The sequence below is a fragment of the Cebidichthys violaceus genome, unplaced genomic scaffold, assembly GCF_023349555.1.
Source record: "Cebidichthys violaceus isolate CVI_PGR_0920_01 unplaced genomic scaffold, fCebVio1.0.p SCAF_17, whole genome shotgun sequence".
Lineage (NCBI taxonomy): Eukaryota > Metazoa > Chordata > Actinopteri > Perciformes > Stichaeidae > Cebidichthys > Cebidichthys violaceus.
Window position 1 is genome coordinate 12,713,327 of NW_027176340.1, and position 23,032 is coordinate 12,736,358.

Genomic DNA, 23,032 nt, shown 5'->3' on the forward strand with positions numbered 1-23,032 from the left:
AACACACACGAGTGCTCTGTCTATTGACCAGTATTTGTCACTTGCTATATATTTAGCTGGGAGCAAGTGGGAAGCTTCAAGTTGGCAGCGCTCAGGCTTTTCTAGCTGTGAGTGTTAGGCCAGCTAGTGTTCACTCCACTTTGTCAATCCCCTGTCAACTTGTAGCTCTGAGACATATCCTCTACAACGCACAAGAGACAGGCCACCCCCACCGCCCCCCCACCCCGCCTGCTGCCCACCTCCCAATACAGAGCCACCAGGAAATGGCCGCTACCAGCCCCCACGCCCCCGCCGCCCCGTCTCCTGACAAAAGCCTGCTTGGCCTCTCCATCACTCCTCTGACAGCCGAGGGAAGACAGCTTGGCTGCATCTCTCTTTCCCGCTGCACACACAACATGTGGCAAGTGAAAATATTAGAGCCACAGAGCAGAGAGGAGGCGGATCAGGGTTCTTCTCCTGGGTGTGATCCAACTCTGTAGCTCACCGTGCAATCACCTCTGTCCATATTTGATCTTGCAGTTTTCAAAGTATAATGAAAACATGTCTTTGTTCGGAAGTTTCCTTCTAGATGTTTTATTATTGATGTTCCGAATATGAATTTATCACATTCTTCAGTCTATTACTGATGCACCTTCTCCACTTTTTATAGATCAAGATGTAAAAACTGGAGTGGATGGATTTAGTTCCAGTGTAGCTCTCTAAAGAAAGACAACACACTTCAAGTAGCCGGTTGGTAAACTAACGTTGAGACCCTGTCAACTTGGTTGGACCTTTGACTTTATTAACTTGGTCACTCTGGGTAAGCTGCTAAACCACATCTCGATTTAAAAAAAATTAAGGCCCACACTTTAATAACTTAGGATGTACAAAATAAGTGTATGTGTACATTTACACCTAAGCCTTTACATGGCGGCAACTAGTAATTGTTTTAGTTATTAGTGATTAATCTGCCAACCATGCTCTTGTGTTAAAGACAAACATTGTGGGTTCTATGAAATAGTGGCATGTACAACGATTATTACAATTACAAAGTGCAAACTGATGTATCAAAATCTTGTTGTGTCACTAACTCAAACATATTATAATACCATTATATATCACAGAAAAAATAGAAAATGCATTATTTCATTTTCAAAAAAGGTGCAAATGACTATTCTGTTACTTGACTGATTGATTAATTGAATGAGAAATATCTGTGTATCTGACTGACAAAGGCAGAGGATGAGACTTATGGCAACTTGGATTTGGGTCTTGAGCATGATATCATACGCTCCGAAAGGAATGCATGGACACTATACCACATACTACTATACCACAAACTATTCAAGCTTCGTCTTTTTTTTAAATAGCATCAGACAAATGTCAAAATATAAATCTTATAAATCTGATGCCCTCAGGTTGAGAGCACTAAGGCGTGCTGCTAACATGGTACACATACATTTCCTTCCATCACTGAGTGGCAACCAAGACTTTAGAGATGTCGCTGCCCTAAAACACTGAGCCTACTGCATGTAGTGTACCATTCATTGTAGTTGGTTGTGTTTTACAGGAGAAAAAATTAAATCCTGTGAGAACTGGACTGTATTAGCTGTGCTTACCTGAACCAGCACAAAGAACCTTTTCTTCCATCTTTTCCACACGTTTTTGCCAATGGTCCAAAGGTACCTGTAGGGTTTAAAAAAAACTCTCATTTAGAAAAATACAACTTTTCCAGAGATTTGTCAGTGTGGCCTTTATGCAGCTGATATAGAAGCATGTTCGCTTCTGTCTGTTCTGCCAGGTCATACCTACAGAGAGAAAGCACAGAGTGATGATGTGATGCATCACTGACCTCTCCTGGTTAAACGTCATTACTGCAACCAGACACATAACAGTGATTCACCTCATTGTTCTGGTCTACCTCCAGTGTTTTGTGTCTTAGCTGAGAGACCTCTCTTCAAACAGATAAATGTCATAGAAGGAAATGCACAGTACTGTAACTAATGACACTAACAATGCCACTATTCTTTTTAGTTGTGCCTGTAAACCATCTGTTAGTTAGAGTCCTGGAACTAGGACATCTAAATTGTTAATAGTTCATTGTATCAGTGACGCCTATGTTAGACAGGTCAAATGAATAGCAGACATTTAGAGAGGACTTTGGGCTATTAGGATACACTTCAAAGACATGAACTGGAGGGTAGGCTCTTAACAACAGATGAACAAACAAATGACAGCTCCGTCTCCTAAAATGTACGTTCCCTCACAACCTAAGTGCAATGTGAATTAAGTTTCAAGGGAAACCTATTTTGTCGTGGATTACAGTTGCATTTAACAAATCACAAATAAGATTCAAATAAATCCGCAGAAATCGTGAGGAGACGTCTGGGTGGAAGACTGCTGTTTGTGTCTTGTGTATGTACTTATGTTGCATAGTACATAGTACTCAACCAAGTACTTTTGGTGCATTTTTGTTTCAATTTTGTTTCAAACCATGATGTTGTTTTAATAAACCTAACCAAGCAGTTCTGTAGTGTTGTTCTTCAGTATACCATTTTAACCATGTGTTTCAAACTGTTTCAAAGTGAGACCGTGATCTGAGACATAATAAAGAGTACAGCTTAGTTGTAAGGGAGCATCATTTAGTAGCAGAAAGGGTTACAAACCCATATAAACCCAATTCACACGCATTCCATCACAATAATGATGAAGAGCTTTGAGTAAACCAATGAATGAGCATAGACAGCGATCAGTTGGACTGTATATTATGAGAGTAATTCACAATGGTTTTGAACATATATCTTGATCATAATAACCATCACAGTAAGTTTTGAAGATTATTGATGTGGACATGACAACGAAACAGGTAAATGGACTTTCTAAACTTCCAACCGCTCAAAGCGCTTTAACTCTACATTCATTCAGCCACAAAGTGATGCTCAACAACCACACAATATATAATAATCTCATATCTGGAGTCACAGATACATGAAGCATTTTTAAATATTTAACAATATATATTACATATATAAGAAGGGTCAGTTAGAAGTGTAGTGAATGCAGATGTTTAGTCTAAGGACAACTTTGAAAAGCCTTCTCTGATGTCTAGAACAACAACCATATCTATCTATATCTATAAACACACATTAATGGCCTCCATTTGCTGTGCTCATGGACCTATATGACAGGCACTGAAAGGTAGTGTCCACGTCCAATGTACAGGGAGACAAGATGTAACACAGGAATCATAATGCTGGCACTTATTAGGTTCAAATGGTTGGTCATAATCCCAGACTCAAATTACTTTGAATTTGAACGTATGTTAACTGAAAATAGTTCCAAGACAGAGCATGAAGCTGATATGCTGCAATCTCACATCTTTCCCATACAGTATTATTCTACAACTGCAGATGGGCGAGTTACTCTTGTCCAAAACAGTTTTTATGGTGCATCATTGTGCATCAGATGTAAAATCATCATAAATTCAGTATTTTTTTGTATCTCTGGAAACCTTGAGATCTAGAGACGCATTAAGTAAAATAAGTAAAGAAAAAAGACTAATATTTGAAAACAGCAAGGTTTCCAGTGATACCAGTAGTTCTGCCAACTACAGAGAAGTCCATCAGTCATCTGTTGGGCCCATCTGTTTGGCCTCGCCATGTGCCTTGCGACAAAGAAATCAGGCCTTCCTTTTTGCAGAGCAACCTGGAGCCTGATTTGGGTTTGATAAGCATTCAACCCCCACTAGAAAGAAGTTCACATCAAGGTGTGAACTCGTCACCCAAATGCAACACTGCGGTCTAATTGGACAAGACCAGGGATGCCGAGGCGGGACTTCCAGTGTCACGGCCGGAAGCAGCTCGCTTACAAAACTACTGAGCGCACTTGATAGCATCACTTATCAAGCAGCTCGCTTACAAAACTACTGAGCGCACTTGATAGCATCACTTATCCCCTGACCTCCATTGGGCAAGGAAGCACGCAACGTTGCTGTCCTAGGTTTTAAACGGTTTTAGATTCGCTGGACGTATCTCACTGGACTGTTTGTTTGTTTTGTTTTTGTTCGTATCCTGGACGAGGAAGCAAACAATGTTCCTGCAGAAGTGAAGAAACGGACTTCTTCAAGTCGATTCATGCCGGTTACGAGCCGAAGAAATTCTCTGCTACGGAGAGAATTTATTGCGCAACGCACAACTGTTAATTAATAATTAACAACATTAATAATTCTATTAATGTCAATAATTTAGTTTTCTTATATGCTGATAACTCAAACACGTGCCTTTTCGTTCCAAACAATCTGCTTATGATATTTTCTTAACTCTGATATGGCGAGCTCAAAGCCTGTCTCATTATGTCATTCAGAAACACAGCACTATGTGGAAGTCAGCATGCTCTATCTATTCGTTCCCTTCTCTAAATGGTAGTGTGTATTCTGTAAGAAAGAGTCCTCTTTTAGATCTGACATGACAACGTGATGCAGACGGAGAAGGACGGGGAGAGGGCTTTTGTTGTAAAAGAACATCTGAGGGTGAGGACCCCAGTTTGATCTGCCTCTGCTGCTCCCGCTCCAGCTGTGGGTCTCCCTGGTGAGCCCGCCTCGGTGAGCCTTTCCCCCCGGTCCCCCCGAGAGCTGCTTCTGCCTGTCGTCCTAAATAAACCAGCATCCATGAGGTGACACGTGAGGCCCCGCCTGTTGGCTGTGCAGAGAGTGAAGCCTGTAACACGTTACAGAAAGGCAGTGTGGGCATCTTACAGGGCAGCCCAGCAGCTTCCTTCAAGGCTCCCAAAAGAAAGCATATGGAGGGGAGGGAGGGAGAGAAGGCGGAGAAGCAGCTTTCAGTTACAGAGAGATGAGCAATGCTTTAAATCAGGAAGTGTGTGCGTACACCAGTGTAAAACTCTGCCTCATGACTCGGGTTGGCACTTTTTTCAAGTGCAGACTGCCACTGCAGGCTTACAGTCACTCTACTCACTCACGTGGATAGTCTGTCCAACACAATTGAAGGCCCAATCCCAATCTCCACATTCACGGAACTCAAGGACTTTGAGGCGCGCTCCCGCAAATTCTGTGAATTCTGTTCAAATCGCGATTCATATCTCATTAATGCACATTATTAACTTTGCTTCGTCCCCGGAGTCTTTCTGCTTTCTCTCCTCACAGGTTTTTAAGGATCGTGGTTTTATCTGTCGGTAGTCGGTAGCGTAGGACCTATTGTTCTTCAAATGTGTATTATTATTAGGGCCCGAGCACCGACGTAGTCGATAGCGTAGGACCTATTGTTCTTCAAATGTTTATTATTATTAGGGCCCGAGCACCAACGTAGTCGGTAGCGTAGGACCTATTGTTCTTCAAATGTTTATTATTATTAGGGCCAGAGCACCGACGTAGTCGGAGCGGAGGACCTATTGTTATTCTAATGTTTTTTATTATTATTATTATTATTATTATTATTATTATTATTATTATCGTACCAGTTTCATCGCAAAAAGGAGGTGCTTGGGATACTGGGAATCTTTTGAAATTTGGCACAAAATTCAATCGTGGTGAAAATTCCAGTATTATTGGGGTGTCCAATATGTGCATGACATTTTGGCTCGATAGCGCCCCCTACAGAGTAGCCCCAACTTTGGGTTTGACCTAGCTGTATGAAATTTGGTAGGTATGTGGAACGTGATGGGACGTACAAAAAAGTCAAAAGGAGGTATATCCTAAACCAAACAGGAAGTCGGCCATTTTGAATTTTATGACGTTTTTGGACCGTTTCAAGGCGCCGTACTTTAACGAACTCCTCCTAGAGATTAAACCCGATTGCCTTCAGATTTGGTCAGTATGCTCTTGAGACCTTGGCAGTGAAATGATACTCAAAGATCAAAAAGTTATCAAACTATGTGTCCGTGGCGTGGCGGCAAAAAAACACCATTCGCCATGAAACAGGAAGTTGTTGTAACTCGGCTGTACATTGCCTAATCTGCTCCAAATTTCTCATATGTCATAACATCCTGACCCTGAACACATGTATATGACAATTTTGAATCATAGTAATAGCGCCACCTAGTGGCAACAGGAAGTCATAGGTTGTGTACTTTGACACCCTACTGCTCACAGATTAATCAGATCCTTCTCAAATTTTGTCACAAAAGCCTTAAGACCATGATAATGCTTCATTGTGAAAATTGTAGGAAGTTGTCGAAGCGTGGCGACGTGGCGGCTCTGCGAATTTTGATCCTTCGCCATGAACGAATAAACTGATGTAACTCGACTCCGCATCATCAGATCTTTACCAGATTTCACATGTTTGATTAAACTCCAGGCCTGAAGACATCTGCAAGCCAATTTTGAATCATAGTCATAGCGCCACCTACTGGCAACAGTAAGTTAAAGTCTTTATACTTTGGCTTGTTTCTCTTAGTTGGAAAATCAGATCAACATCAAATTTGTTCCACACAAATGTAAGAAGTTCATAATGCCAGTTCTCTAAGCTTTTGATGTTTCGTCGAACGCCGTTGCCGTGGTAACGCAGTCTTCGCCGTGAAAAACGATGGTCATTTGGAGAGGTTAAAAAAGCTCGAAACACAAGCAAACTTGACACACAGATCACAAGGCCAAAATGTAGTTCTATAATATGATTTTATTCAATCAGAGTGTTAAATCGGCTCAATAGCGCCCCCTACAAAATTTCGATGAAGCAGCCCTCGCAGTACGTTTCACATAGATTAACAAAATTTGGTAGGCACATGTATCACATGTGGACTTAAATAAAAGTCTCATGGGGCCATGCCCTAAACCCAACCGGAAGTCAGCCATTTTGAATTTAGTCTGAATTTCTAGTGTTGTTTTTTCAATTTCCAGGCGCTCTACTTTAACGAACTCCTCCCAGGGAACTAATCAGATCAAGTTAGAATTTGGTCAGAACAATCTAAAGACCTTTGTGATTAAAAGTTACTCAAAGCTTGTTGTTTCGTGAAATGCCGTTGCCGTGGCGATGCATTCCTCGCCATGAAAAACAAAGGTGTTTTTGAGGGGCTAAACATACTCAAAACAAAATCAAACTTGTCACACACATTTAAAATCCTGAATGTAGTTATCTGATGTGATTTTAATGCTTCAGAGTGGCAACTCGGCTCGATAGCGCCCCCTACAATATTTCGACGATGCAGCCCTCGCAGTACGTTTCACCTAGATGTATGAAATTAAGTAAGCAGGTGTATCACATGTAGACTTAAAAAAAAGTCTTAGGGGTCTATGCTCTAAACCCAACCGGAAGTCAGCCAATTTGAATTTTGTATGAATTTCTTGTGGTTTTATTTCCTTTTCCAGGTGCTGCACTACGAACTCCTCCTAGGGAAATAATCCGATCAGCTTAGAATTTGGTCAGAACAACCTAAAGACCTTAACGATTCAAAGTTACTAAAAGCTTGATGTTTCATCGGATAACATGGACTTGGTGTCGCGGCAATTTTACATGATTCGCCATCATCCATCAAGCTTTTGTAACTCAACCTTACTTTGTCAAAACTGCCCCAAACTTGACATGCTTGATTGCTGTCGTGATTTTAGGACTTCTGCATGCCAATATTAACTCATAGTCATAGCGCCACCTACTGGCAACCACGGACGTAAACAGAATTCTATCATAACAGCGGCCCAAACAGGGTTTGTGGGCACACCATGAGAAAAAGACTTCTCTGATCTAAATATGTGCAAACTAAGATGCTTGGAGAACAAAAGTTAATCAACAGTGTTTTTCAAACCATGTCAGTGGGCATTAGTATAAATGATCTGTCCAGAGCTTCTACATGAGAATCAGGTTAAATGTTACAATGAATGCTTCACACTACAATCTAAAGTTACAGAAGAGCTTAAAATGAAAACAGTGTCAAATTAAAGTGTTCAAGTAAAAACAAATGACACTGCTGTTCTGTTAACTTTCATGTAAGCCCAAATACAATCAGTAGGACACTGCAGGGAGTTGAACTCCATCCCAGTAACCTGACAGTCTGTTATGTTACAAATACTGAAGCACATTCACACGTTCATTTTCTTAATGATCTTAACAGGCTTACATTTATAATTGTATCGGAGGTACACTCAAAACATTTGAGGCTTAAGACCTGGCAACATGGTCTTGCTATGCTGCTGGTCGACGCAGGAAATATCATCTAACTTGTGCATGCAGTGTATGATGGTCACAGAAATACATTGCCGCATCAACCAGAGTCCTGCCAGTACCCTCGACGTGTGTGACGTTGCGAGGGCCCGATCAATGCTGCTTGCAGCTTTAATTATTATTATTATTATTATTATTATTATTATTATTATTATTATCGTACCAGTTTCATCGCAAAAAGGAGGTGCTTGGGATACTGGCAATCTTTTGAAATTTGGCACAAAATTCAATCGTGGTGAAAATTCCAGTATTATTGGGGTGTCCAGCTGCGGCATGACATTTTGGCTCGATAGCGCCCCCTACAGAGTAGCCCCAACTTTGGGTTTCACCTAGCTGTTTGAAATTTGGTAGGTATGTGGAACGTGATGGGACGTACAAAAAAGTCAAAAGGAGGTATATCCTAAACCAAACAGGAAGTCGGCCATTTTGAATTTTATGACGTTTTTGGACTGTTTCAAGGCGCCGTACTTTAACAAACTCCTCCAAGAGATTAAACCCGATTGCCTTCAGATTTGGTCAGTATGCTCTTGAGACCTTGGCAGTGAAACGATACTCAAAGATCAAAAAGTTATCGAACTATGTGTCCGTGGCGTGGCGGCAAAAAAACACCATTCGCCATGAAACAGGAAGTTGTTGTAACTCGGCTGTACATTGCCTAATCTGCTCCAAATTTCTCATATGTCATAACATCCTGACCCTGAACACATGTATATGACAATTTAAAATCATAGTAATAGCGCCACCTAGTGGCAACAGGAAGTCATAGGTTGTGTACTTTGACACCCTACTGCTCACAGATTAATCAGATCCCTCTCAAATTTGGTCACAAAAGCCTTAAGACCTTGATAATGCTTCACTGTGAAAATTGTAGGAAGTTGTCGAAGCGTGGCGACGTGGCGGCTCTGCGAATTTCGATCCTTCGCCATGAACGAATAAACTGATGTAACTCGACTCCGCATCATCAGATCTTTACCAGATGTCACATGTTTGATTAAACTCCAGGCCTGAAGACATCTGCAAGCCAATTTTGAATCATAGTCATAGCGCCACCTACTGGCAACAGTAAGTTAAAGTCTTTATACTTTGGCTTGTTTCTCTTAGTTGGAAAATTAGATCAACATCAAATTTGTTCCACACAAATGTAAGAAGTTCATAATGCCAGTTCTTCAAGCTTTTGATGTTTCGTCGAACGCCGTTGCCATGGTAACGCAGTCTTCGCCGTGAAAAACGATGGTCATTTGGGGAGGTTAAAAAAGCTCGAAACACAAGCAAACTTGACACACAGATCACAAGGCCAAAATTTAGTTATATAATATGATTTTATTCAATCAGAGTGTTAAATCGGCTCAATAGCGCCCCCTACAAAATTTCGACGAAGCAGCCCTCGCAGTACGTTTCACATAGATTAACAAAATTTGGTAGGCACATGTATCACATGTGGACTTAAATAAAAGTCTCTTGGGGCCATGCCCTAAACCCAACCGGAAGTCAGCCATTTTGAATTTAGTCTGAATTTCTAGTGTCGTTTTTGCAATTTCCAGGCGCTCTACTTTAACAAACTCCTCCCAGGAAATTAATCAGATCAACTTAGAATTTGGTCAGAACAATCTAAAGACCTTTGCGACTAAAAGTTACTCAAAGCTTGTTGTTTCGTGAAATGCCGTTGCCGTGGCGACGCATTCCTCGCCATGAAAAACAAAGGTGTTTTTGAGGGGCTAAAAATACTCAAAACAAAATCAAACTTGTCACACACATTTAAAATCCTGAATGTAGTTATCTGATCTGATTTTAATGCTTCAGAGTGGCAACTCGGCTCGATAGCGCCCCCTACAATATTTCGACGATGCAGCCCTCGCAGTACGTTTCACCTAGATGTATAACATTTGGTAAGCAGATGTATCACATGTGGATTTAAAAAAAAGTCTTAGGGGTCCATGCTCTAAACCCAACCGGAAGTCAGCCATTTCTAATTTTGTATGAATTTCTCGTGTATTTTTCCCATTTCCAGGTGCTGTACTACGAACTAGTCCTAGGTAATTAATCAGATCAGCTTAGAATTTGGTCAGAACAATCTAAAGACCTTTGTGATTAAAAGTTTAGAATTCATCAAACATGGACTTGGTGTAGCGGCCCATTTTACATGGTTCGCCATCATCCATCAAGCTGTTGTAACTCAACTGTACTTTGTCAAAACTGTACCAAAGTTGACATGCTTGATTACTGTCATGATTTTAGGACATCTGCATGCCAATATTAACTCATAGTCATAGCGCCACCTACTGACAACCACGGACGTAAGCAGGATTCTATAATTACAGAGGCCCGAACACTGAACTTAATAAAAGGGTTTGTGGACACACCATGAGAAAAAGACTCCTCTGAACTAAATATGTGCAAACTAAGATGCTTGGAGAGCAAAAGTTAAACAACAGTGGTTCTCAAACCATGTCAGTGGGCATTAGTATAAATGATCAGTCCAGAGCTTCTACTCGAGAATCAGAATAAATGTTGCAATGAATGCTTCACACTACAATCTAAAGTTACAGAAGAGCTTAAAATGAAAACAGTGTCAAATTAAAGTGTTCAAGTAAAAGCAAATTACACTACTGTTCTGTTAACTTTCATGTGAGTCCAAATACAATCAGCAGGACACTGCACCCAGTAAACTGACAAGTCTGTTATGTTACAAACACTGAAGCACATTCACGCACATTCATTTTCTTAATGATCTTAACAGGCTTACATTTATGATTGCATCGGAGTAAACTCAAAACATTTGAGGCATAATGCCTGGCAACATGATCTTGCTACGCTGCTGGTCGACGCAGAAATATCATCTAACTCGTGCACGCAGTGTATGATGGTCACAGAAATGCATGACCGCGTCAACCAGAGTCCTGCCAGTATCCTCGACGTGTGCGTAGTTGCGAGGGCCCGATCAATGCTGCTTGCAGCTTTAATTATTATTATTATTATTATTAGGGCCCGAGCACCGACAACGTTGGCCGCGAGGTCCCTATTGAAACTGTAGGAATTATTACTATTATTATTAGGGCCCGAGCACCGACGTAGTCGGAGCGGAGGACCTATTGTTATTCTAATTAGGGCCCGAGCACCGACGTAGTTGGAGCAGACGACCTATTGTTCTTCTCATGTTTATTATTATTATTAGGGCCCGAGCACCGACAACGTCCGGCCGCAAGGTCCCTATTGAAACTGTATGAATTATTAGGGCCCAAGCACCGACAACGTCGGGCCGCGAGGTCCCTATTGAAACTGTAGGAATTATTATTATTATTATTAGGGCCCGAGCACCGACAACGTCGGGCCGCGAGGTCCCTATTGAAACTGTAGGAATTATTATTTATTTTTTTCTCTCAAATGAATCGCCTTTTTGGGGGCTTTATCATATTCCAAAACTCCCCATATTTGGCAAGCATACCAGAACTGCAGGAAAATTTGATAATTTATGGGTCCCATGCTTAAGTATGAAAAAATGGCTCGCTAGCGCCCCCTATTGAATAGCCCCAACATTGGGTTTCACCTAGCTGTATAAAATTTGGTAGGTATGTGGAACTTGATGGGACGTACATTACGTTCATTAAACCAAACAGGAAGTCGGCCATTTTTAATTGTATGACGTTTTTGGACCGTTTCAAGGCATCATACTTTAACGAACTCCTCCTAGAGATTAAACCCGATTGCCTTCAGATTTGGTCAGTATGCTCTTGAGACCTTGGCAGTGAAATGTTACTCAAAGATCAAAAAGTTATCCAACTATGTGTCCGTGGCGTAGCGGCAAAAAAACATCATTCGCCATGAAACAGGAAGTTGTTGTAACTCGACCGTACATTGTCTAATCTGCGCCAAATCTCTTGTATGTCATAAGATCCTGACCCGAAACACATCTATATGACAATTTAGACTCATAGTAATAGCGCCACCTAGTGACAACAGGAAGTCATAGGTTGTGTACTTTGACACCCTACTGCTCACAGATTAATCAGATCCCTCTCAAATTTTGTCAGAAAAGCCTTAAGACCTTGATAATGCTTCATTGTGAAAATTGTAGGAAGTTGTCGAAGCGTGGCGACGTGGCGGCTCTGCGAATTTCGATCCTTCGCCGTGAACAAATAAACTGATGTAACTCGACTCCACATCATCATACCTTTACCAGATTTCCCATGTTTGATGAGTTTCCGGTCCTGAAGACATCTACAGAACAATTTTGTATAATAGTCATAGCGCCACCTAATGGTAACAGGAAGTTAAAGTCTCTATACTTTGGCATGTTTCTCTTAGTATATAAATCTGATGAACATCAAATTAGTTCCACACAAATGTAAGAAATTCATAATGCCAGTTCACAAAGCTTTTGATGTTTCGTCAAACGCCGTTGCCGTGGCGACGCAGTCTTCTCCGTGAAAAACGAGGGTGCTTTTGAGGGGCTAAAAATGCTTGAAACATAAGCAAACGTGGCACACAGATTTAAACCCAAAAGTTTAGTTACATGTTATGGTTTAATTGCTTTAGAGTGGCAAGTCGGCTCAATAGTGCCCCCTACAACATTTCAACAAAGCGGCCCTCGCAGTTTGTTAGACCTAGATGTATGAAATTTGGTAGGAATATGTATCACATGTGGACTTAAATAAAAGTTTCTTGGGGCCATGCCCTAAACCCAATCGGAAGTCAGCCATTTTGAATTTCGTATGAATTTCTAGTGTCGTTTTTGACATTTCCAGGCGTTCTACTTTAATGAACTCCTCCAAGGTAATTAATCAAATCGACTTCAAATTTGGTCAGTTTAGTCTGAAGACCTTTGTGATGAAAAGTTACTCAAAGATTGTTATTCCGTGAAAGGCCGTTGTTGTGACAATGCATTATTCGCCATGAAAAACGAAGGTGTTTTTGAGCGGCTAAACATGCTCCAACCAGAACCAAACATGGCACACACATTTAAAATCATGAATGTAGTTTTCAAATGTGATTTTAATGTTTCAGATTGGCAAGTCGGCTCAATAGCTCCCCCTACAAAATTTCGCCGATGCAGCCCTCGGGAATACGTTTGACCTAGATGTATGAAATTTGGTAGGCACATGTATCCCACATAGACTTAAAGAAAAGTCTCTTGGGACCATACTCTAAAATCAACCGGAAGTCGGCCATTTTGATTTTTGTGTGAATTCTCCCTTGATTTCTATTCGCTATACTTTAACGAACTCCTCTTAGGGACTTTGTCAGGTCCACTTCAAATTTGGTCATTACAATCTGAAGACCTTTGCAATTAAAGTTACTCAAAGCTTTACGTTTGATGGAATCTGTCCCAAACTTGCCATACTTGATAACAGTCAATGCCTGAGGATGTCTACAAGCCAATTTTCACTCAGTGGTAGCACCATCTACTGGCAACAGGAAGTCAGCGATATGTGACAGACGTAATCTGATTTACATGACATTTACATGATGTGGTCTGCACTTGATGTAGAGCAAAATAATGCATGTTTGCGTATGTTCTCTAGCGCCACATAGTGGATACAGGAACTGGTAGAATATTTGCACTACATAAATTCCAGCATCGCAGAGTCCAGCGCAAAAAATACGTTAAACTCTGGGACACGGAGTCCGATGGTCAAAGACATTCGCGGCCGCGCCTGCCGGCGTCCTGTCAGTACCCCCGAGACGCGGGAAGATGCGAGGGCCCGTACATCGCTGCTTGCAGCTTTAATTTATTATTATTATTCTACCATATCGACTGCTGCTGTTATTACTAGTAGTCATAATTGTTCCATCATTATTACACTTACTACTCTCATTATATGAATAATTTCTGTCATATGCATTGAATGTGTTGTAACTCTGTTATGTTGTTCTGTACACATGACATGTATCACACTTCTGCCCATCCTGATAGAGGGATCCCTCCTCTGTTGCTCTCCCTAAGGTCTCTTCCTATTTTTTCACCGTTAAAGGGGTTTTTGGGGGAGTTTTTCCTGTTCCAATGTGAGGGTCCTGGGACAGAGGATGCCGTATGTGTACAGATTGTAAAGCCCTATTTGTGATTTTGGGCTATACAAAATAAATTGAATTGAATTGAATTGAATTAACAACTGAAAACCACAAGAGGGAAGCAAAACATTATCTTTTGGGCAAAGCACTGGCAGTAAAACATAGTGCACATATAAAAATAGATAGTCATAGTGTAGTGCATAGCAAATACGACACTTTGTGTTTAAAGCCTGTGTCTAACATACCTCAAGATAAAGGCATCGATGTCTTATGGAACACTTGTTTCTGTTGGATCTGTCCTCACGTGAGCCTCTTGACCCCTAAGTAAGGCATATAACAACACCTGCAGTTTTTGGCAATGCTGTAGAGCCAGCATATATTAACATCTCGCTCTGTGAATTAAGTTTTTATTTGGACCAAACCAGAGTTGTTGACTGCTGTAACTGTGGAAAGACTAACTAAGATGAGGTGGCTATGTTTTATTTTGTCTCTGTCCGGTTAGAATGGCGTGTGTTTTACGATGAGCTACCAAGGCAGTTAAGCCGATTTGGTTTGAAAGAGAAACTTGAATTCAGAAGGTGTATTTTTTCTGTTTAGCTGTTGGAATATTTCCTTCATTGACATTTTGTGAGTTTATGTTGTTTATTTATCAGACAAAAAGAGAGCTTGTGTAACGTACCAAACTCACAGCTCAAGTAATGCATCCTGGTACATGTAGCACAAGAACATGTACATGTAGCACAAGTGCTACATGTACATGTTCTTGGTAAACGTAGAAGCAATCTATTTCTTCAGTGGACTACATTTACCATCAGCACAGATAGGACATCCACATAAAAGGAGGCAAATTTTCCATTTTTCTTTACCGTCCAACTTGCCTCTGAAGAAATGCGTTTTGATACAACACCAAGCTGTATCAGTCTGATGAAATATTTTTGGCTCAGTCCTCACATCTCTCTTCTCTCTCTGTCTCTTCTTATCAGCACACACCAGCTTCATCCAAACAAGAGAAGTATTATATTTTAATGCATGGCATGATAATCCCTGAATGTTGTAGTCTTGCTACAGTAAAATAGATGATCTCAAATGGTTGTAAAAGAGCAGCTTTACCAGATGTCTCTGAGACCGTTTGAGCTCCATCCCTGTTTTGCTAAAAACCTGCTTCAAATAGTTTATCCAGCTGAGAGCAGTGTACTGAGCCATGATGACACAACAACTGACAATCTGAGAAATCAGAATCAGCATCTCATCTCAGAGTCACTGCTGCTACAAGCATGCAGAATCTCACCGTCACTTACCCACAATGCTTCATGTTCTGTGGCTTGTCCATGCGAATGGCCAGTTTGATCCTGAGGTCATTGTCTGGACAGCCTTTGGACACCGTCATCTTGTGGAGCTCAGACTGCTTGGGACTGTTGGGAGTCGGGTGGAGCACAACCTGGGAACAGTCACATAATAACAATGTATGTGCACGCTATGCAAAATTTAGAATACCAGTGTAGCACGTCGGTTGTCTCCTACCTTCCCTAGCTCCTTATCTTCCAGAGCTAACACTCCTGTGCTCTCAGTGAACAGCTTCACTTTCACAGCAGGGAGCGGCTGGGTGGTGGTGAAGTCACCCTGGGTACCCCAACTACACACACACACACACACACACACACACACACACACACACACACACACACACAGGGATAAACACAAGACAGCAAGTACCATGTTAGCAATCATGATGTAAATGTAAATTTGCATTTCTATCTACAGTACATCTTCGAGCCACTGAATGGTCATATTGTACTGATAATTGTAGTCTACTTATGAAAATGAATCTAATATGAAAGTTTGTTTTACTGGTGAGAGAGGAAATTAAATAAGAGAATCTGTTAACTTCTGAACTCTTTTTTTCCCAAATGTATTTGGTCTCATTTTAAACATTTTCATTTATTCATGCATAAAACAAAGTTATGAGTTATCGAACGTGTATCTCTTCTAAATGGCTGTTCTATAGGATAGAGTAACTGGGTTTAGACTAAACTGCAGCTAAGCTAAATACAGAGCCCTGTGTTTTATCACCCATATGTTTGCAAATATCCTTGTGGATATTTGACCCAATACACTTTCTGCATATCTCCCACATTTAATCAAAACAATGTCAGTTTGATATTTCTCCAATAGTTCTAATCTGAAAGAGCCTGAATAGGTGTAACAGCTTGACCCTATTCTCGCTTGGCTAGAGTGATCTCCACAGCGCTGTGTCAGGTCTGTGTCCACACATTATCATTCTGCTGCAGAGGGAAAAAAATGCTCAATAATATCTCAACATCACAAGCCTTGTTATCTGATAACTGACATAACCCAAACTGTCTAGTAGTGAATATGAGATCAAATCACACACTGTCTTTCCTAGTACATTACAGACTCTAATGTGGTAATCATTTGTAATTAGCTGACATTATTATTATCATCATGTTGCCACTCACGTGAAATGAGAAGATACTGTAACCTCTTAAACCTGTGTTACTGTGACTGAACAAAATGTTCCTGTAATGTTCCTGCAGGGATTGATAGTAACAGATTAACATTTACAGTAGCTACAAGTGAATTAGACAATACCCTGCAATATTCCTTTAATATTCCTACAGGGACTTATAATGAGACAAACAGTACACAGCGCTGTGTCTGCTGATTATATATAGTGACCCATAAGGACAATTTTCATGTAATGACATGAGATTTGTACTATTAAAAAAATATTAATTTTTGTTGTAGAATATTATGACATACTTTTTTGAGGTCCAACTTAAAGCTTATAAGGTTAAAGGGATTTAGATTGTATATATTTTTTAGTATTTCATCGCAGAACTAATGTTAGTTTAGGTAAATTCAATTTATTTAAAGCTGCAAGCAGCGATGGACGGGCCCTCGCACCTTCCCACGTCTTGGAAGTACTGGCGGGGCGCCATCAGACACGGCCGCGAATGTCTTTGACCATCGGACAAAGCGTCCCGGAGGTTAACATATTTCTCCCGCTGGACTCTGCGATGCTGGAAATTATGTAGTGCAAATATTATACCAGTTCCTGTACCCACAATGTGGCACTAGAGAACACGTGCAAACATGCATTATGTTGCTCTACATTAAGTGCAGACCACATCATGTAAATTTCATGTAAATCAGATTCCATCTGTCACATAACGCTGACTTCCTGTTGCCTGTAGGTGGCGCTATGACTCTGAGTGAAAATTGGCTTGTAGACATCCTCAGGCAATGACTATTATCAAGCATGGCAAGTTTGGGACAGATTTAAGCAAGTCTAGTGGAGTTACATCAGCTTGTTGTTTAATGGCGAATCACGTAAAATGGCCGCCACGCCGCGGCTACGCCATTCCATCAAACGTAAAGCTTTGAGCAACTTTTAATCACAAAGGTCTTTAGATTGTAATGACTATATTTGAAGTGGATCTGACAAAGTCCCTAGGAGGAGTTCGTTAAAGTATAGCGAATAGAAATCAAGGGAAAATTCACACATAAATGAAAATGGCCGACTTCCGGTTGATTTTAGAGTATGGTCCCAAGAGACTTTTCTTTAAGTCTATATGTGATACATGTGCCTACCAAATTTCATACATCTAGGTCTAACACCTTTGTTTTTCATGGCGAAGAATGCATCGCCACGGCAACGGCCTTTCACGAAATAACAATCTTTGAGTAACTTTTCATCCCACACAACTTCCTTTCTCCGTTCTCTACACTGGCTACCTGTAAGAGCTCGCATCCAGTTTAAGACTCTGGTGCTAGCCTACAGGGCAGTGAAAGGAACAGCTCCTTCCTATCTCCAGGCCATGGTCAAGCCTTACACCCCCGCCCGACCACTTCGCTCTGCTGCCTCGGGGCGATTGGTTGCCCCGTCGCTCAGAGGTCCTGGTGGCCGATCGACCCGGTCACGGCTGTTTTCTGTCCTGGCCCCACAGTGGTGGAATGAACTTCCCACTGACGTCAGGACAGCGGAGTCGCTGCCCATCTTTCGGCGCAGGCTGAAAACCCACCTCTTCAGGAAGTGCTACTCTGAGCCTTCCACTTAGCACTTATTGTTTTCATACTAGCTTGTTGCACTTATTGTATTCGTATTACTTATAGCACTAACTGTTTTTCTTGTTTCTGCACTGTACTTTGGCTCTGAGTTATGCTCTGCTTCATGCTCTTAGATGCTTGTTTGGAAAAGGAAATGTACTTATGACTTCTGGTGACTAGTAGTTCTTTTGATTACCAATGTTGATGCACTTATTGTAAGTCGCTTTGGATAAAAGCGTCTGCTAAATGACCATAATGTAATGTAATGTAGCAAGGGTCTTCAGACTGTATTGACCAAATTTGAAGTCGATCTGATTAATTCCCTAGGAGGAGTTTGTTAAAGTAGAGTGTCTGGAAATGTCAAAAAAGACACTAGAAATTCATACGAAATTCAAAATGTCTGACTTCCGGTTGGGTTTAGGGCATGGCCCCAAGAAACTTTTATTTAAGTCCACATGTGATACATATTCCGACCAAATTTCATACATCTAGGTCTAAGGTACTGCGATTAAAAGTAACTTTTAATTGCAAAGGTCTTTAGATTGTAATGACCATATTTGAAGTGGATCTGACAAAGTCCCTAGGAGGAGTTCGTTAAAGTATAGCACCTAGAAATGGTCAAAAATTAATGGAAAATTCACACAAAGATCAAAATTGAAGACTTCCAGTATGGTTTACAGCATAGTCTCAAGAGACTTTTTTTTGTGGTACATGTGGTACATGTGCCTACTAAATTTCATACATGGGGCTGGGGCAGCTTTGTTGAAAATTTGCAGGGGGCGCTATCAAGGCAATTTATAACGGCCAAGCCAAAAGTCCACATGAAATCTGTATTTGCATCACCTATGACATATGTACAAAATTCCATGAGTTTTTGAGTATCCCAAGTTACAAAAAAATCTATCCAAAAGAGCTTTCCCGATTCTCTCTTACAGTCAAACGTTTCCTGAATCAAATAAATCATCTAAGCAACAAGTCCATACACTACTTCATGGTGATCTAGCAATAGCTTGTCTTAACAACTGGTTTCAAATGCACAGCTAACAGTATGAAAGCACAGCTAACAGTATGAAACCAAAGCTAATGATTATTATGCTAATGCTAACTCTTAATCGCGATTAGCAACACAACTTGTTTTATACTATAACATCATCATTTAGAGAGCCTTGATCCTCTCTGAGCCTGTTTATGTCTGTCATCCATGGGATTTTCTCGTCTGGCTTCCAGTCCAGGTCTCCTTGCTCAGCCTATGGTTGGTCGATTTCAGTCAATGGACCCTCCTTAGAAGCGTCTGAGTCCACAGAATCTAACAAACCAGAAGCGTTTGACAGAAGCGTTAGCCAGTAAGGAGTAAAACCGTGGCGCGTCACCTGAAACTTGCGCAAAAGATCGCCAGAAATCAATCCCATCCCCCCACGGCGCCTTGCTAGACAGACCCTTGTTTCTACACTGGGATATTTCAGAGACACACCGGAAATATGTAGAAATATTGTTGATGGAATTAAGCGGAGATTTACAGCAGAACAACGAAAAGGTAAGGAGTTTTGGATGATTTTGAAGGATATTACGCATTGTGTTTCTGGTGTTTGTTTGCTCACAGCCTTGTGAGGGTTTACCGGAGAGACAATCTGATGGTAGTTCTGGAGTCGAATGCTCGTGCTTTTTGCTATCTCGGTTGTCTATGCTAACCGTTAGCTTTGTTATGCTAACTCGAAGAAGAGCGAGTTATGGCTAGAAATACGTGATTTTGTGATAAATCTTTTATTTGCGTACAATAGTTGTGTAGAATGGTGGGTGTTTTGAGCTTGTAAAAATGTCTTAGATTGTTTGTTTTACCCAGATTTTAAAAAAAAATTTGGGATATAAAATATTCATATTCATAAATTGTACACATGCATAAATTGACTTTTTTCAACGGTAAATGCTACAGCGGACCCGATTCGGGTCCGTTGGGCTTAACAACTGGTTTCAAATGCACAGCTAACAGTATGAACGCAAAGCTAACGATTATTATGCTAATGCTAACGGCTAATCGCGATTAGCAACACAACTTGTTTTACACTGTAACATTTAGTCACAGTCCAACGTCCGTCTCCTGAATCAAATAAATCATCTAAGCAACCAGTCCATACACTACTTCATGGTGATCTAGCAATAGCTTAAGCCCCAAGGTCCCCCATTGGGACGCAAGTGTACATAAAATGTACAGAGTTTAGTGTACAAAGTGACTGCCAAAGAACCCACGAAGAACGAATATAATGTAGTTCTGGAAAAACCTCAGAAACTTGGGAACAACATGAACCAAGCTACTTCTACATGAGACAGACACAACTCCCATCAGCCAAGCAAACAAATAACAAAATATCATAAATCATAACTCAATATGACTGGACCTGACCAGAGAAAACAGCTGCTACTGACCGTTAGCTATGTGCTAGCTACGAAAATGCTGCATGAAAAAGCATGTCCGCTTGACGCAGATTACGGAGATATCCTCCATTTCTTTCTCTCCCCGGTAAACCATTGCAGAGATATTCAGCATCAAGCACAAAAAAGTCACACAGCTTTATGGAAAATTTTACTCACTTTTGGTCGAATCTCAGCGAAAAAATTAAATATTTCCGTACTTCCACGTCTCTGTATGTCCAGCTGTGCTCCGTGTGAATCCGTTCGAGTCGTGTCTCTCCGACACTGCTCGGCTTCTGGGGAGGGATGTAGTCTCAGCAAATTGGATTTCAGATCTGACGTCAGATGGGACGTTTTGGATTCTGATTGGCTAATAGTGCTGTCAATCATCTAACTTTCAATTCCCTGCAATTCTATTGGCTTATACAGTTCGAAGGAGGGCTCAATGGCGAAAATCAGAGAAAAGGGGGGGGGGGGGCTGAGTTACAGCCCTGAACAGAGGGCTGGATCTGAAAAAAGTTGAATGAACGCAGAGACTTAGAAAGGGCTTAGGGCCTTCAAGTAAAGCCCAAACTGCTCTATTTAGATGTATTGAACACCATTAGTGATATATACAAGTGAAATATATAGTTTGGTACATGATAAAGTTAAAATAACACACATTGTGCAACATGTGTAAATGTGTAAATATTGGAATCCTCGCCTGAAATTTCTGTACTGTATCCTCTCTAGCTTATGAATGCTTCACTTTATCTAAGTAAAAATGTGAACAGAGACCCTCAACATATAGTTCTATGATCTGGGACAGCTTGAAAGCTTGGATCTACATGATTTCTAAAAACAAATATCCTGAAATTGCTTTTTTTTTCAGGCGAAAGTTAGAATTTTCAATTTGTGCTGTGTGCCATCTTAATTTACTCTTAACCAGTAACATATATACTGATATTTACACATATAAACACATCTCACAAGTGTTAGGGTTATTTTATTACCAAAAGTATTAAAATAGCCCTTACAGTTGCAACGCTACACTCATTGTAGTATGGGTATGCTATTTTCGAGCTGAGGCCTAGAAATAGGCTGGGGCTTAACAACTGGTTTCAAATGCACAGCTAACAGTATGAAAGCACAGCTAACAGTAGGAAAGCAAAGCTAACGATTATTATGCTAATGCTAACGGCTAATCGCGATTAGTAACACAACTTGTTTTACACTATAACATTTAGTCACAGTATAGAAAACAATTCACAAACTCGTATTTACCTCTTGTACATCACAACAGTCCAAACCATAGGATAACTGGTCGTCAGCCATTAAGTTATGAACATTATTGCACTCTCACAATAGTCACTATTCACTTGATGGTGATAATTTGCTTCTCCATTTCTCCAACACACTGAACCTGGCCGCATACGACTAAGCCCCACCCCTCTACATGAGAATGGGCTTGGATTGGCTGTTAGTTTCAGGACAAGCCAATTAAACAAAGTCAAAACAAAGATTGACATATCATACTGCTACACAAGTTAGGCTGTTAGGGAGAACACACGTTCTGAAGCATGTACTTATCAAAGAAACTATGCTCATTTGCATGAATTGCAACTTTTGAACTGTAAAGCTTATGAGTCTCTTATTGAAATACATTTTATCCACCCATATCTATTTTGACCCATACTTGTACAGTTTTAACTTGGTTTTAGAAAACGATTTATATCCTGATGTCTGAATTATTTTTTAACAAGGGCTACACCAATGTTCTACTAGTTCCTGTATCCACTATATGGCGCTAGAGAACACATGCAATCGGGCCCTAATAATAAACATTAGAAGAACAATAGGTCCTCTGCTCCGACTACGTCGGTGCTCGGGCCCTAATAATAATAAACATTAGAAGAACAATAGGTCCTCCGCTCCGACTACGCCGGTGCTCAGGCCCTAATAATAATAAACATTAGAAGAACAATAGGTCCTCCGCTCCGACTACGTCGGTGCTCGGGCCCTAATAATAAACATTAGAAGAACAATAGGTCCTCCGCTCCGACTACGTCGGTGCTCAGGCCCTAATAAACATTAGAAGAACAATAGGTCCTACGCTACCGACTACGTCGGTGCTCGGGCCCTAATAATAAACATTAGAAGAACAATAGGTCCTACACTACCGACTACGTCGGTGCTCGGGCCCTAATAATAAACATTAGAAGAACAATAGGTCCTACGCTACCGACTACGTCGGTGCTCGGGCCCAAATAATAATACCCGATAGAATTTCAATAGGGCCTTCGTTGGCCCGACGTTGTTGGTTGCTCGGGCCCTAATAATACCCCATACAATTTCAATAGGGCCTTCGCTGGCCCGACGTTGACGGTGGCTCGGGCCCTAATAATACCCCATACAATTTCAATAGG

The 23,032-nt window shown here is 40.9% G+C and overlaps 1 protein-coding gene across 5 annotated transcripts in view; it reads right to left on the reverse strand.

The window, feature by feature from the left end:
* The window catches only part of cadpsa (Ca2+-dependent activator protein for secretion a), a 206,380-nt gene that overhangs the window by 109,452 nt on the left and 73,896 nt on the right, over window positions 1-23,032 (reverse strand). For all 5 annotated transcript variants that reach the window (XM_068712610.1, XM_068712609.1, XM_068712608.1 and 2 more), the window contains exons 7-9: window positions 15,675-15,786; window positions 15,452-15,591; window positions 1,599-1,665 (exon numbers count right to left, since the gene is read on the reverse strand). In XM_068712610.1, coding sequence (XP_068568711.1) covers window positions 1,599-1,665; window positions 15,452-15,591; window positions 15,675-15,786 — 319 coding nt within the window. The remainder of the gene's footprint in view (window positions 1-1,598; window positions 1,666-15,451; window positions 15,592-15,674; window positions 15,787-23,032) is intronic.